This window comes from Suricata suricatta, chromosome 1, assembly GCF_006229205.1.
Source record: "Suricata suricatta isolate VVHF042 chromosome 1, meerkat_22Aug2017_6uvM2_HiC, whole genome shotgun sequence".
In the NCBI taxonomy this organism is placed as follows: Eukaryota; Metazoa; Chordata; class Mammalia; order Carnivora; family Herpestidae; genus Suricata; species Suricata suricatta.
In genome coordinates, this window is record NC_043700.1 from 124,961,993 (window position 1) to 124,974,640 (window position 12,648).

Below are 12,648 nucleotides of genomic sequence, written 5' to 3' on the forward strand. Positions count from 1 at the left end.
TGTCCTCATAATTGGGTTATGCAGAGCTCTGAATATGCATATGCAAATATGTATTATCTATTTGCTTGAGAATACTTTAATTTTGCCTTATCAACTCAAGTAGGCAAGCACTACTGTTTTTATTTTAAACCCTCCCGCCAACCTCCAGTGCTTAGTAACGTGTCTACACACCGTAGACTTCCAATAAATACTTATTAAATAAATGCAATGTCTGGAAAAAAGAAAAAAATAGAGAACTTAAACTATATTTAAAAGAAGTAAATTTTCAGAAAGGAAAATAACCTAGCAAAAGAGTAGTTACATATTTTGTGTTTTAAGTTTTGATAACATTGCCGAGGAGTCATTTCTAAATCATAAAATAGAACACAGTCTACTCACACTAAAAACAAACAAACGAAAACTAGCCAATTACCTTCCACAGTCTATCTGTGAAACGAGGCCATCGATGCCTTCCATGAGCTGCGGACCTGTCTTCGCAGCAGTGGGGCTGTGTCCCAGCTGTCCATAGCTATTATCTCCAAATGTGAACACTTTCCCATTCTGTTTAAAAAAGAAGGAATCAAACTAATTTCAGATTTTAAAAAGTAACTAAAAACAAATATTAAGTATCATCAGAGAATTATATGAGTGTACTATATGAAGGGTCTTATGTTTATTATTTCTAAGAGTGTATGTAAGTTAACTCATTAAACATGAAAAACCGCTGGCTTTCATCATAGAATGAATGGATGGACCAATTAATTGGTTCAAGAATAATACATTTAAGTAGAGGATTGCATTCTTCACTTGAACCTTTCTCTGAAAATAATCCTTTCTCAAAGATGTTTTTTTATGTTATTTATTTTTGAGAGAGAGAGAGAGAGAGCGAGCACGAGCAGGAGAGGGACAGAAAGAAAGGGAGACACAGAAATTGTAGACAGTCTCCAGGGTCTGAGCTAGCTATCAGCACAGAACCTGACACAGATCTTGAACCCATGAACCACGAGATCATGACCTGAGCCAAAGTTGGATGCTTAACCAACTGAGCCACCCAGGTACCCCATCAAAAGATGATTTTTTAAGTGTATTTATTATTTTTTTAGTAATCTCTACATCCAACATTGGGCTCAAACTCACAATCCCACTATCAAGAGTTGTATGCTCTTTGGACTGAGCCAGCCAGGTCCCCCTCAAAAAATGATTATTTTTTAAGCCTTATTTATTTATTTTGAGAGAGAGAGAGAAAGGGAGAGAGAAAATGAGTGTGAGTGGGGAGGGGCAGAGAGAGAGAGAGAGAGAGAAAGGGGGAAAGAGAGAATCCCAAGCAGGCTCTGTGCTCTCAGTGAGGAGCCTGACACAAGGCTCAATCCCACAAACTATGAGATGGTGACTTGAGCTGAAATCAAGAGTCTGGAGGCTCAATCGACTGAGTCACACAAATGCAAACAAAGGTACCTCTTGATTAAAACAAGTCTGGCTTTCTCTTGTCAACTAAGGATAATATAATCCAAACGTGCTTTTAAAACAAATAATACTGGGGCACGTGCGTGGTTCAGTCGATTGAGTGTCTGACTTTGGCTCAGGTCATGATCTCATGCTTTGTGAGTTGGAGCCCCACATCAGGCTCTCTGCTGTCAACACAGCCTGCTAGGATCCTCTGTCCCCCTCTCTCTCTGCCCCTCCTTTGCTCATGCTCTCCTTCTCTCTCTCAAAAATAAACATTAAAAAATTAAGAGAAGTAATACAAATTATTTTAGATATTTAATTTTAGTTCAACCATGCAAATAGTTTTTAAGTCTATTCCTTATGGCCATGGAGAGAATCTCCCCTATTGGAATATACTATTGGGCCAGTACAAGAAGAGGAAGCAAACATTTACAAAGCATTTACCTTGTGGTAACATTTCTTGGGAATTAAGAAAAAATAGCAAAACATTTTAGATTACCCAGGTGAGCACCGCAGTATGCTCATGACCACAGCTGATAAAAACCACACCAAGAGTTTTCAGTGCACCAACTGCACGAGGCTTGTAGCTTTGCACTGTTGAAAGAAAGTAGAATCTCTAGAGTATAAGAAGCAGACTCAGAATTCATGAATTTTTACATCTATTAATATTTTTATCATCTAATTATTAACATAATTTTATTTTTTTTCATTTAATAGTTTATTATAAAATTGTTTTCCATATAACACCCAGTGCTTCTCCCCACAAGTGCCCCCGACCATGATCATCACATCACCCCCTTCTCCCCCTCCCCCTCCCCCTTCAGTCCATGGTTTGTTTTCAGTATTCAATAGTCTCTCATGATTTGTGTCTCTCACTCTCCCCAACTCTCTTTCCCCCTTCCTCTCCCCATGGTCCTCTGTTAGGTTTCTCCTGTTAGAACTATGAGTGCAAACATATGGTATCTGTCCTTCTCTGCCTGACTTATTTCGCTTAGCATGACACCCTCGAGGTCCATCCACTTTCCTACAAATGGCCATATTTGATTCTTCCTCATTGCCATGTAGTACTCCATTGTATATATAAACCACATCTTCTTGATCCACTCATCAGGTGTTAAGCATAATTTTAAATGAACACTGAGAAGTATTATAAAACAGAGGGAAAGCCCTGCTTTAGAAAAGAAAGAAAAGCAGTCTGTTAGCATTTATTTCTGGAAACTTTGATCTTCTGTAACACCTAACACTACTCTCCTACAAAGCGAAGTTTTAAGACCTTTATTCCCAATAGTATAGCCATTATGTATATTCATTTCTGTCACATAGTAGGTGTTCTGAAAATATGCAATAATAATTGAGAAAACTGAGCAAATTTAATACTGTCATGTTGACGGTATTAAATGAAACAAGATGTAAGTACAGGCTCCAAATGTATGTTAGCTAAAAGTTAACTACTGTCAGCACAGCAGGAGGAACAGAGTTCACGGGGAAGACTTCACAGGGGGTTTATGAGTTGCCAGGAACTGATTGTTTCTCCTGCTAGCATCTTCTAATCCATTGGTTCTCAAACTTGACTGCATGTTGGAATAAGCTGTGGAATCTGTAATAATGACTGATGCCTGGCTTCTATCCACAGACATTCTGATTTACTCGGTGTGGGGTCTGACTTGGGCACTGAGACTTGTTTGAAGGGGGTGGGCCCTGGGATTTTTAAATGCTCTTGTAGTAGACAAAATAAGGGGCTTCGAAGATGTCTGAGTCCTTTCCCCAGAGGCTGTGAATATGTTAGGTTACACCGCAAAGAAGAGTTAAGGAAGATAGAATTAAAGTTGCTAATCTGTTGACCTTAAAACTGGGAGGTTAGCCGGGATTATCTGTGTGGGCGAGTGTAATTACAAGGGTCCTTTAACCGAGGAAGAGGGAGGCAGGAGAGTCACTGTCAGAGTAATGTGCCTTGAGGAAGTCTTAACTAACCATTGATGGCTTTGAAGAAGAGGTCTATGAGTCAAGGGATGCAGATGGACTCTAGAGGGGGAAAAAAGGCAAGAAAATGGTGCAAGGTACATACCCACCCCATACCCGGTTGCCCCAAAGCTTCCAGAAAAGAACACAACCCTGATGACACCTTTTTTAGCCCAGTGAGACCTGCATCAGACTTCTGACCACCAGAACTATAAGATAAGAAATCTGTGTTGTTTCAAGCCACAAATTTCTGGTAATATAGTACAGTGGCAATCAAAAATGAAGATGGTGCCCTAGGTGATTTTAATGTATTCCAGAGCCTGGGAATCACTGCTCTAATCGTTCAGAGTCCCCTTTGCAGAGCTGGTCTCCCAACTGGAAAGAAAAAATGATTTCCTGCAAAAACAGTTAGACTATGCCATTACCTGGGACATCACTCCCGCTGAGGGCCAGCTGACCTGCGTTGTTACTTCCCCAGCCAAACGAAGTCCCAGAGAGAGACAGGGCGAAGCTGTGGGCCCCACCTGCGGCCACCTGAGCCAGGGGGATGCCATCCAGGGACCTCACCCTCTGCGGGCTGGCTTGGGAGGGGAACTCCTTCCCCAGGCCCAGCTGCCCATGGCTGTTACTTCCCCATGAAAACACTTGGCCATCTACAAAAATAAAGAAGAGAAATTTGCAAAAAAAACATTGGAATACCAAATTTAAGTAGAAACTACCACCTAATTCTAAACATCTTTAGTACTTAAAGTAGGGATGAAGGAGATTAGAGTATTCTGACTAAAAGCAAGGAGGATGGTCAAGAACACCTTCAAAACACCTTCAGAAGTCCCCCAATAACATCCCTCCTCTTCTCCACTTCAGACTTCATCCCCATCCCCTCTGCTCACACCTTTCCAGAGCCCCTGCTGCTGCTGAGCAGACTGCTGAGCAGGCCACAATCTCATGGCCTTTGCATCTGGGTCATTCCTCTGGATCATGGCCTTGACATCTTGTCTCCCTCCCTCCCTTCTTTTGGTGTCTGCTTACCTTGTAAGAAACAGCTTTCCTGACATCCCTTATAAAAGAGAAAGACCCCTTTCCTCCACTTGAGTGCTCGCTCCCATTCTCTTATCTGCTCTCACTTTTTCCATGCCTTTATCTCTGTTATGTAACATAATTATTTGTCTCTGTGTTTAAGGCTCAGTTCCCCTACGTCCCCCCAGGATATAAGCTCCATGAAAGCAGAGTCTTAGGTTTGTTCACTGCTGTATCCTCTTTGCCTCTAGGCACTTAACAAATATTTGTGGTATGACTCTATGGGAGAAAAAGACCAACAACATGTTATGTTGAATTTGACCAGAGGCGGATAATTTACATGAGGTCAAAAATCAAGATCTTCTAATGTTTCATTGTCTATCTAGAAAACTGCCAATGTATCTCAGATTTTTATGTTCTTACATTTAATTTTTCTTTTTTAACTCTTCTAAAGCTAGTTCTACCACTGAAAAGTATTTCTGAGGGCACACTGCAGAATGTCAAACCCACATGAAGGCCTATGAGAACTCACAGTTCACCATAGCAAATGTACTGGGTACCTGGGCTCCACACAACCTTTACAATCCAGACCAATGTAAAGACAAATCAATACCCTGAGGAAATAATTCAAACTATTTCAATAATCAAGAAGAAGGAAAGTGTGGAAGGAAAAGAGACTAACATTTATTGTACCCCTACTATCTGCTGTGGATTGTGCAGATACATTGTGAGACTTCTCTCACTGAATCTTCTAAACAATTTGTAAACATCAGTATTCCTACAGATGAGAAAATCAAGAGTCATGTTAACTAGCTTGCCCTAGATCAAGTAGCTAGAAATGGTAGGAAGGAATTCTACAATAGCCACAGGATTACAGTGCGGTCTCGTGATCTATGGGGTCCAGTGGTTAAGCACTTAGTTGGGATGTAAGCAAGTATAGGTTCAAGTCGCACTGTCTGTTAGTATGTGACCTTAGGCAGATTACTAGAAGTCTGAGTCCAAATTTCTTGATTTCTAAAATGAGGATACAAATAATGCCCAGGTTCTGGGTTTGTTAAGTGATTAAATGAGATTATACATATAAAGCATTTCACAAAGTAGCTGGTGTACAGAAGGCAACCAGGAAATAAATGCTGGCTGCCCACACGGCCTTTGTGGTATGGCTGCAATTAGTGACCAAGACATCACCTCACAGACAGGCAAACATTACATGTCTCTTGAAGGCAATCAGAACACGCCACCCCAATATATGTCACTTTGGCATAAGGATTATCTTGAGCTGAAGACAACGGAGAATCAATCCATGCAGGAAAAGTTCTCTGCCTCCTCTTATCCACCCAAAAGCAAGATACTTATTTCCCTTTGTGAAGGTGTCCTCTCCTGCACCAGGGATGGGGCAGTGACTCATCACCAGAGATGGAGAGTCTATATCAACATGAATCTTCACAACTAACCCTTAATAAAACAACTCTTATCTTCCATTAATGTCTTCCACATATTTCCAAGGCCCTTCCCTACAATTGATCATCCTGCAAAGCCCAAGTCTTTCCTTTGTTAAAACGGTATAGAAGTCCTCAAGTCTAACGACTTGTTGAGTTTCCCTTCTTATTTTCTATGAACTTCCATGCATGAAAATATTAATAAAATTCATGTGCCTTTTCTCTTGTTAATCTTTTGTTACATAAACTTGCAGGGCCCTGGTACTGAACCTAAGAGGATGGAAGAAAAGTTTTTCTTCTGTAACACTTTCCACTGAAAAATTTTGACTGATGATGGACGAAGGATGGGGGATGTTAGTAGAAAAAAGGTAAAGTTGTGATTTTGTAAAAGGCGAAAGATTTTTACGATCTGAAGAGAAACCAGAGTATGATTTTGATACTTTGACTCTTCCTTCCTCCCTCCCTCCCTTCCTTCCTTCCTTCCTTCCTTCCTTTCTTTCTTTTTCTTTTTTTCTTTCTTTCTTTCAGTAGGTTTTACATCCAGCACAGCCCAACGTGGGGCTTGAACTCACAACCCTGAGATAAAGACCTACATTGAGATCAAGAGTCAGATGCTTATCTGACTGAGCCACCCAGCCACTTCATTGACAGTTTGACTTCTCTTTTTTTGATCTAAGTCAAAAAAACAAATAGACCTTAATGTATTTGAATTTGCTGGTGTAAACAGCCATTCAGCATAAAGGGCAAAATTCTGGAAATAAAGCCACTACTAAGTTCTGAGAGAGTCAGGTCAGGTCATGTGAACAGAGATGGACTCTTTATGGCATTGATATGAATTAGTCACTACTTAGAGTATAAAAAGAACAAAGAAAATTGGAGAAAAAGGAATACAGCTTATGAAATCTAAAAAGTTAAAAACTTCTAAATGCATTAAAATGAGTCCCAGTGCATTAAAATCAGCAGGCATCATTCATATTCAAAAAAATTACTTGGTAATGATACTTAGAAGATCCAAAAAGCCATTGTTACCTTCTGATAATGCCAGGGAGTGGTAGTGTCCACAGGAAACTTGTATAATTTTTATACCAGTCAGAGTGTTTATCTTCCTGTAGTAAAAAAAGATACAAAAACCTATTAATCCTTCTTCAGAGTGGCTCACCAAGTGACTACAGGTTTAGGTTTAGGAAAATAGCTTTATTTTTTTTTAATATAAACTGGGCTATTTTAATGTTTTTTACAATAGGATAGTTCTCTTGATGACTGCAGACATATAGGGCTGTTTGGTAATATTCAGAAACACCACGGTAATGGTGGTTTTCCTAATCGGTGTCTTATCTTCAGAAATTATAGTTATTTGTCTAAAACTTCTGTCAAGCCAATAACACTGCATTTATGCATCTATCGTTTTCAGGATTGTTGGTAACCTGGGCATAGGTTCCCCAGAAATAACTTATTTTCTTATAATTCTGTAGTACCTTGAAGCCAAAGCCCTCAAAGGGTTTTTAACATGACATCAACATGCATAAAGATACAGAGCAGAATCTAGACAGTTATAAATCAAAAGTGATTTTTATTGGACTTTTAATTACTTATATAATGTACTAACTTTTATTCTGTATTTATTGGCTTAAGAGAAAGATAAATTTCTTCATGCACATATGACACAGGGCTTTAGAATTTATAGAACACTGTTATTTATATCACCTGATATAAGCCTTATTCGATAAAGAAATCACCAATTTGAATCCTAATACATTGCTATTTTTGTGAATCAAAAAGGTACTACTAGCAATTTCCTATGGTTGCCTCTAGTAGAGCTCGCAGTTCCTGTTTGCTCATGTTATAGGTACCACATTGTGGAACAGACTCAAACCTTCATCTTTTCATTTGAAGTTCAATGCTTGTTCTCCAAAGCCATACTACTCATAGAATTCAAAACCAGAAGAGGTAACAAAAAGTAACTTCCTAGTATTAAAAATCATGCTTTTGAGAATTCTTAAACATGTAATTCATGAACATACAATTCAGACTGCTTGTCATATCATTTGTCCCAGGAGGCTGTTTATGAGGACTATGATCCTACCCCCTTACCACCCACCTTACTACTTTTCCATAAAAGTTTCCTCTTCCACTTTGGATCCAATGATAGGGGGCATGCACATTAACCGACAATAGATTGAAAGGAGAAAAGACAAAATTTATTTATGCGTACAGATGGGAGCTCCCAGTAGTGGAAAATTTGTGGCGTCACCTTCTATATATCAGTGCAGCAAAAGGGAGGTTTTTAGGGCTTCAGTAGGATAGTATGGAAGGTTTCATAGGGATTTTTAGTGTTGATTAGGCAGTCTGTCTTCACAGCATCTGAATGGCAGCTGTTTTTTCAAGGAGTCTTTGCTTTAGTCAGAAGGAAAGTTCAGACAAGATTTCTTGCTGCCTCTTCTGTTCAATGTTTTTACTTTAAAATAATCTTTTTATTTTATTTTTATGTATAGATTATGTTTATTTTATATTTATTTATTTACCAAGTGGATCCCTTCAGTTATTTCCAATACATGAGATTAAGATCAAGGGGTCACATGTTCTCATTTTTCCCTGCCCTTCTTCCTAGGACTCTAATTAAATAATAACTGGGGTTAGGAGCTGTTTTCTCTCACTACACCGTAATCACTGAGGTCAGGGACTGTGTCATAGACTCTTTGTACCCTGACATCTTGCATGATGCCTACCACATGAAACTTAAGAATACTGAATGAATGAATGAATGAATGAATGGAAATACTTACCGAGGTATAAGACTTATTTCCTTAAATTCTCCAATTCCCAGCTGCCCTTCAGAACCAGCTCCCCATGCAAACACCCTTCCTTTGTAACAGACAGCAAGGGAGTGTTCCTTTCCGCAGCTCACTAGTTCAACACGGAGAGTTTCTAATGCCTGTATTGGTTCTTCAGGAACAAAAACAAAATAAAACTCCTCAGAAAGGTCACTCAGATCTCTCATCTTTTCCAATGGACTTTTAAATCACGCCCTGACATCCATGCTAAAGGTCTGAAGGAAAGAAGCTCAATGTGTATTACACTGTCTGTATGGGAATATGGTTGCTATTTAAAAGGGCAAGCTTCAGGAGCACCTGAGTGACTCAGTCAGTTGAGCGTTTGACTCTTGATTTAGCTCAGGTCATGATCCCAGGGTCATGAGATTGAGTTCCATGTCAGGCTCTGTGCTGAGCATGGAGCCTGCTTGAGATTCTCTCTCCTTCTGACCCCTCCTCTCTCTTTCAATATAGAATAGAATAGAGTAGAGTAGAGTAGAGTAGAGTAGAGTAGAGTAGAATGAGCTTCATGGAGGAAGAGAACTTGTAGGAACCATGATGTTGACTTAACGTTTCTCTATAAGGATGGTAGCAAACAAAGGGAGACAGAAGCTGGGATTGCCTCCACTCTACTCTTCTGACTTTCCCAGCCCTGAACAGTGAGACTAGTGAATTCCTTGCTCAGGAGGAAATGAGCAGGGAGACGGCCTCATGAACGTGAGAGGCAGAAGCCAGATCCTCTCACAAATATGCATGCAGTAGGAGCACCTGGCCGGCTCAGTCTGTAGAGCTTGTGACTCTTGATTTCAGGGTTGTAGGTTGGAGCCCCACACTTGGGGCAGAGATTACTTTAAAAAATAAAATCTTCTAAAAAAGCAGTAATGTGCCTCTCATGAGCCAAAAATCCCCACAAATGAAAACCTGATTACTGTAGCATGATTCCTATGAGTCAATCTAAACTTTTTCCAAAGTGTTTGTTTCTGAATTATTAGTTTTTGAGTTATATATATCACGTTTATTTTGAGAGAGAGAAAGAGAGAGAGTGCGTGCGGGCGCGAGAGAGAGAGGGAAAGAGAGGGAAAGAGAGAGAGAGAGAGAGAGAGAGAGAGAGAGAGAGAGAAGGGGAGGGGCAGAGAGAGAGAGAGAGAGAGACAGAATCCCAAGCAGGCTCCATGATGCCAGCACAGAGCCCCGATTTGGGGCTTTACCTCACGAACCCATGAGATCATGACTGGAGCCGAAATCAGGAGTCAGATGCTTAAGTAACTGAGGACCCAGAAATCTTCAGTTTTTTTTTTTTAAACCTTTGTGATCTTATCCTTTTCAATTGTTTACTTGCAAACTATAGGGCAATAAAAAATGTCCCCAAGATTCATATACTCAGGAAGGCAGGAACTGGCACCACACCCCTAGACAACAATTTGGCATCAAGTATTATGTTGCCCCTCACTTCCACCTAAAGGGGATTAGGATATGCCATCCCAAAATATTCCACTTTGGCAATTTTTGGAGTTAAAGGCAATTGGAAATCAACAGAAGCGGGAAGAGTTCTCTGCCTTCCCCTTATCCACCTGAAAGCAGAGCATAAAGTTTCCTTGTAAAGGTGCCCGCCTCTTCCATATTAGGAAGAGAAGAGTAACCCTTATCATGGAGTTGGCACTAAGATGTGTCTGTATAGACACCTCTTACCAAAATAACCCTTTTCCCCCATTAGTCCTCCCATACATTCCCCAGTCACTTCCCCACAATTGATCATCCTTCAAAGCCCAAAACCCGTTTTCTTTGCTAAAATGGCATAGAAGTTCCTGAGTTTAACCACTTCTTGAGTTTCCTTTCTTTTCTGTGAACTCCTGTGCACATAAAATATTATTAAAATTGTATGTTTTTTCTTTATCAGCTTAGTTTGCAGGCCTTCAGAACAAGAACTAATAGGGTAGAGGAGAGGTTTTTCCTCCCCGAAACAACACTTGGGAATTATTCTAAGTAAGAAATCAGAAATTTGGTCAAATAATGGTAATCATAGTATTACTTATAAAAGCCTCTAATGAGAAAAAAAAAAACCTAATTTCTAACAAAAATGATTAAATCATATTGTTAAAGCCTGGAATATTATGCAATAATTTAAAATGTATTTTCAAAAACTACATAATAAGAGGCACCTGGGTGGCTCAGTGGTTGAGCCACCAACTCTGGATTTCAGCTCAGGCCTTGATCTCAGGGGTTGGTAAGATGGATCCCCACCTGGGGCTCTGTGCTGAGAATTCTGCTTGAGATTCTCTCTCTCTCTCTCTCTCTCTCTCTCTCTCTCTCTCTCTCTCTCTCTCTCCCCCCCCCCCCCCCCCCCCCCCGCTCGAGCTGTCTTTCTCTAAATAAATCAACATAAAAAATAATAAAACAGCAATGTTCATGATATGTTTCATAAGAGCACAGTTTACAGAGTTCCATAAATACTGTGTATACAAAAGTATATGAATACATGCTTTTAGAAAAATATATGATAGAAAAAAAGCAAAAAAGAAATGAAAATATTAGTAGTTGTCTTTGGGTACAGGAATTACAGGCAATTTCTTTTCCCGTGTTTTTATAATAATCAGTATTGTAAAAATGCTATTACGTATTTTATTAATTAAAAAAAAAAAAAAGACGCCGTGGGGTTATTTCTGAGAGAGCGGTGTCCCACCCATAAAGCACGTTTGGAAAGTCGTTCTGACTGGCCCGGAAGACTCGCTTAGGCAAGGACTGGTCTGGAAAGGCTTAGAGGGAGGTACCCCGTTAGGCTTTAAAGGAGCGCGGCCCCGTGACGTTCAGCTGTCAGTTTCGCTTCGAAGATGAACTGGAAACCGAAACAGCCGCGCAGCTGGAAAACGAAACTCGAAACTCACGAAGTCGCGCGCCAGCAGCGCGGAGCCGCGTTTCCCCGGCTCTGGCGGCCCAGGGACCGGGGACTCCCAGCAGCTCCACCCCCACCCCCGCCCCGCGCCCTGCACCTCTGCCCCCGCACTCACTTGGCTGTTCGTCGTGCTGTACGCCCCTCCGCCCCAGCTGGCCCCGGCGGTTGTCCCCGCACGAGTGCACCTCGCCTTCGCTCAGCAGCAGCAGCGAGTGGCGCTCCCCGCTGGCCGCCTGCCGGAGCTCGGGGCCGCCCCGGGCCGCAGGCCTCCGGCGCAGAAGCCCTTTGCGGCTGGCGCCCCAGCAGAGGTACATCCCGCTCGCGCGCCCGGCCTGCGGTGGCTGTGCGTGCCCCCCGGCCGGCTCGCCGAAGTTAGTGACAGCTGTGTGCGGATCTGCCTGCCGGAGACCAGGAGACTAGGAGGAGCAGCCCTAGTCCGATAACACCTTTAATGCCCTCCACCCCCCAGCAGCACCGCCCTGGCACCCTTAGTCATCTAGCGCTCCCGCCAATGGCTTTTGGGGATCAAACGTGATCACCGAGTGTTGAGCAGAGAGGGACTCCAGAGGAAGAGCTCCTGGATTTACTTACATATTAGCTAAGCCATTTATGAGCTGTGTGACTTTGGGCAAGTTACCTAAGGAATCTGTGCCTCAGGTGCCATGTCAATGAAAATGTGGACAGTAATGAAGCAAATCTAATGTTAGGGCAATTTAACACATAATACATAATGCTAGGATAATGCCTATGAGGCTTAATAAAAGTATCTGAAGCGTTTTTTTAGGCTGTTTTTGGCACTGGGGATGCAAAATCCTCCAGATATTAACATTCTCTTTATAAACAGGTAAATAGCATAATGTCAAGTTACAACATGAAGAAATTTAACACAGTAAAGTAATAGAGGGTGGGGTCAGAAGGAAGTTGTATTTTTAAAATACTTATTTCTTTATTAAGGTTTATTTATTTTGGGGGAGGGGCAGAGAGAAAGGGGGGGAGAGAGAATCCCAAGCAGGTTCCACACTGTCAGCACAGAGTTCAAGGGCTTGAACTGACAACCATGAGATCATGACCTGAACTGAAATCAAGAGTTGAAGCTTAACCAACTGAG

General features: G+C 41.2%; 1 protein-coding gene across 1 annotated transcript in view; it reads right to left on the bottom strand.

Annotated features, from left to right (window-relative positions):
* HERC6 (HECT and RLD domain containing E3 ubiquitin protein ligase family member 6) overlaps positions 1–12,004 on the bottom strand; it is a 52,224-nt gene extending 40,220 nt beyond the window's left edge. The window contains exons 1-6 of the mRNA XM_029943270.1: positions 11,656–12,004; positions 8,624–8,783; positions 6,870–6,946; positions 3,810–4,037; positions 1,925–2,019; positions 413–540 (exon numbers count right to left, since the gene is read on the bottom strand). Coding sequence (XP_029799130.1) covers positions 413–540; positions 1,925–2,019; positions 3,810–4,037; positions 6,870–6,946; positions 8,624–8,783; positions 11,656–11,854 — 887 coding nt within the window. The 5' untranslated portion in view covers positions 11,855–12,004. The remainder of the gene's footprint in view (positions 1–412; positions 541–1,924; positions 2,020–3,809; positions 4,038–6,869; positions 6,947–8,623; positions 8,784–11,655) is intronic.
* Between the last annotated feature and the right edge of the window lie 644 nt (positions 12,005–12,648).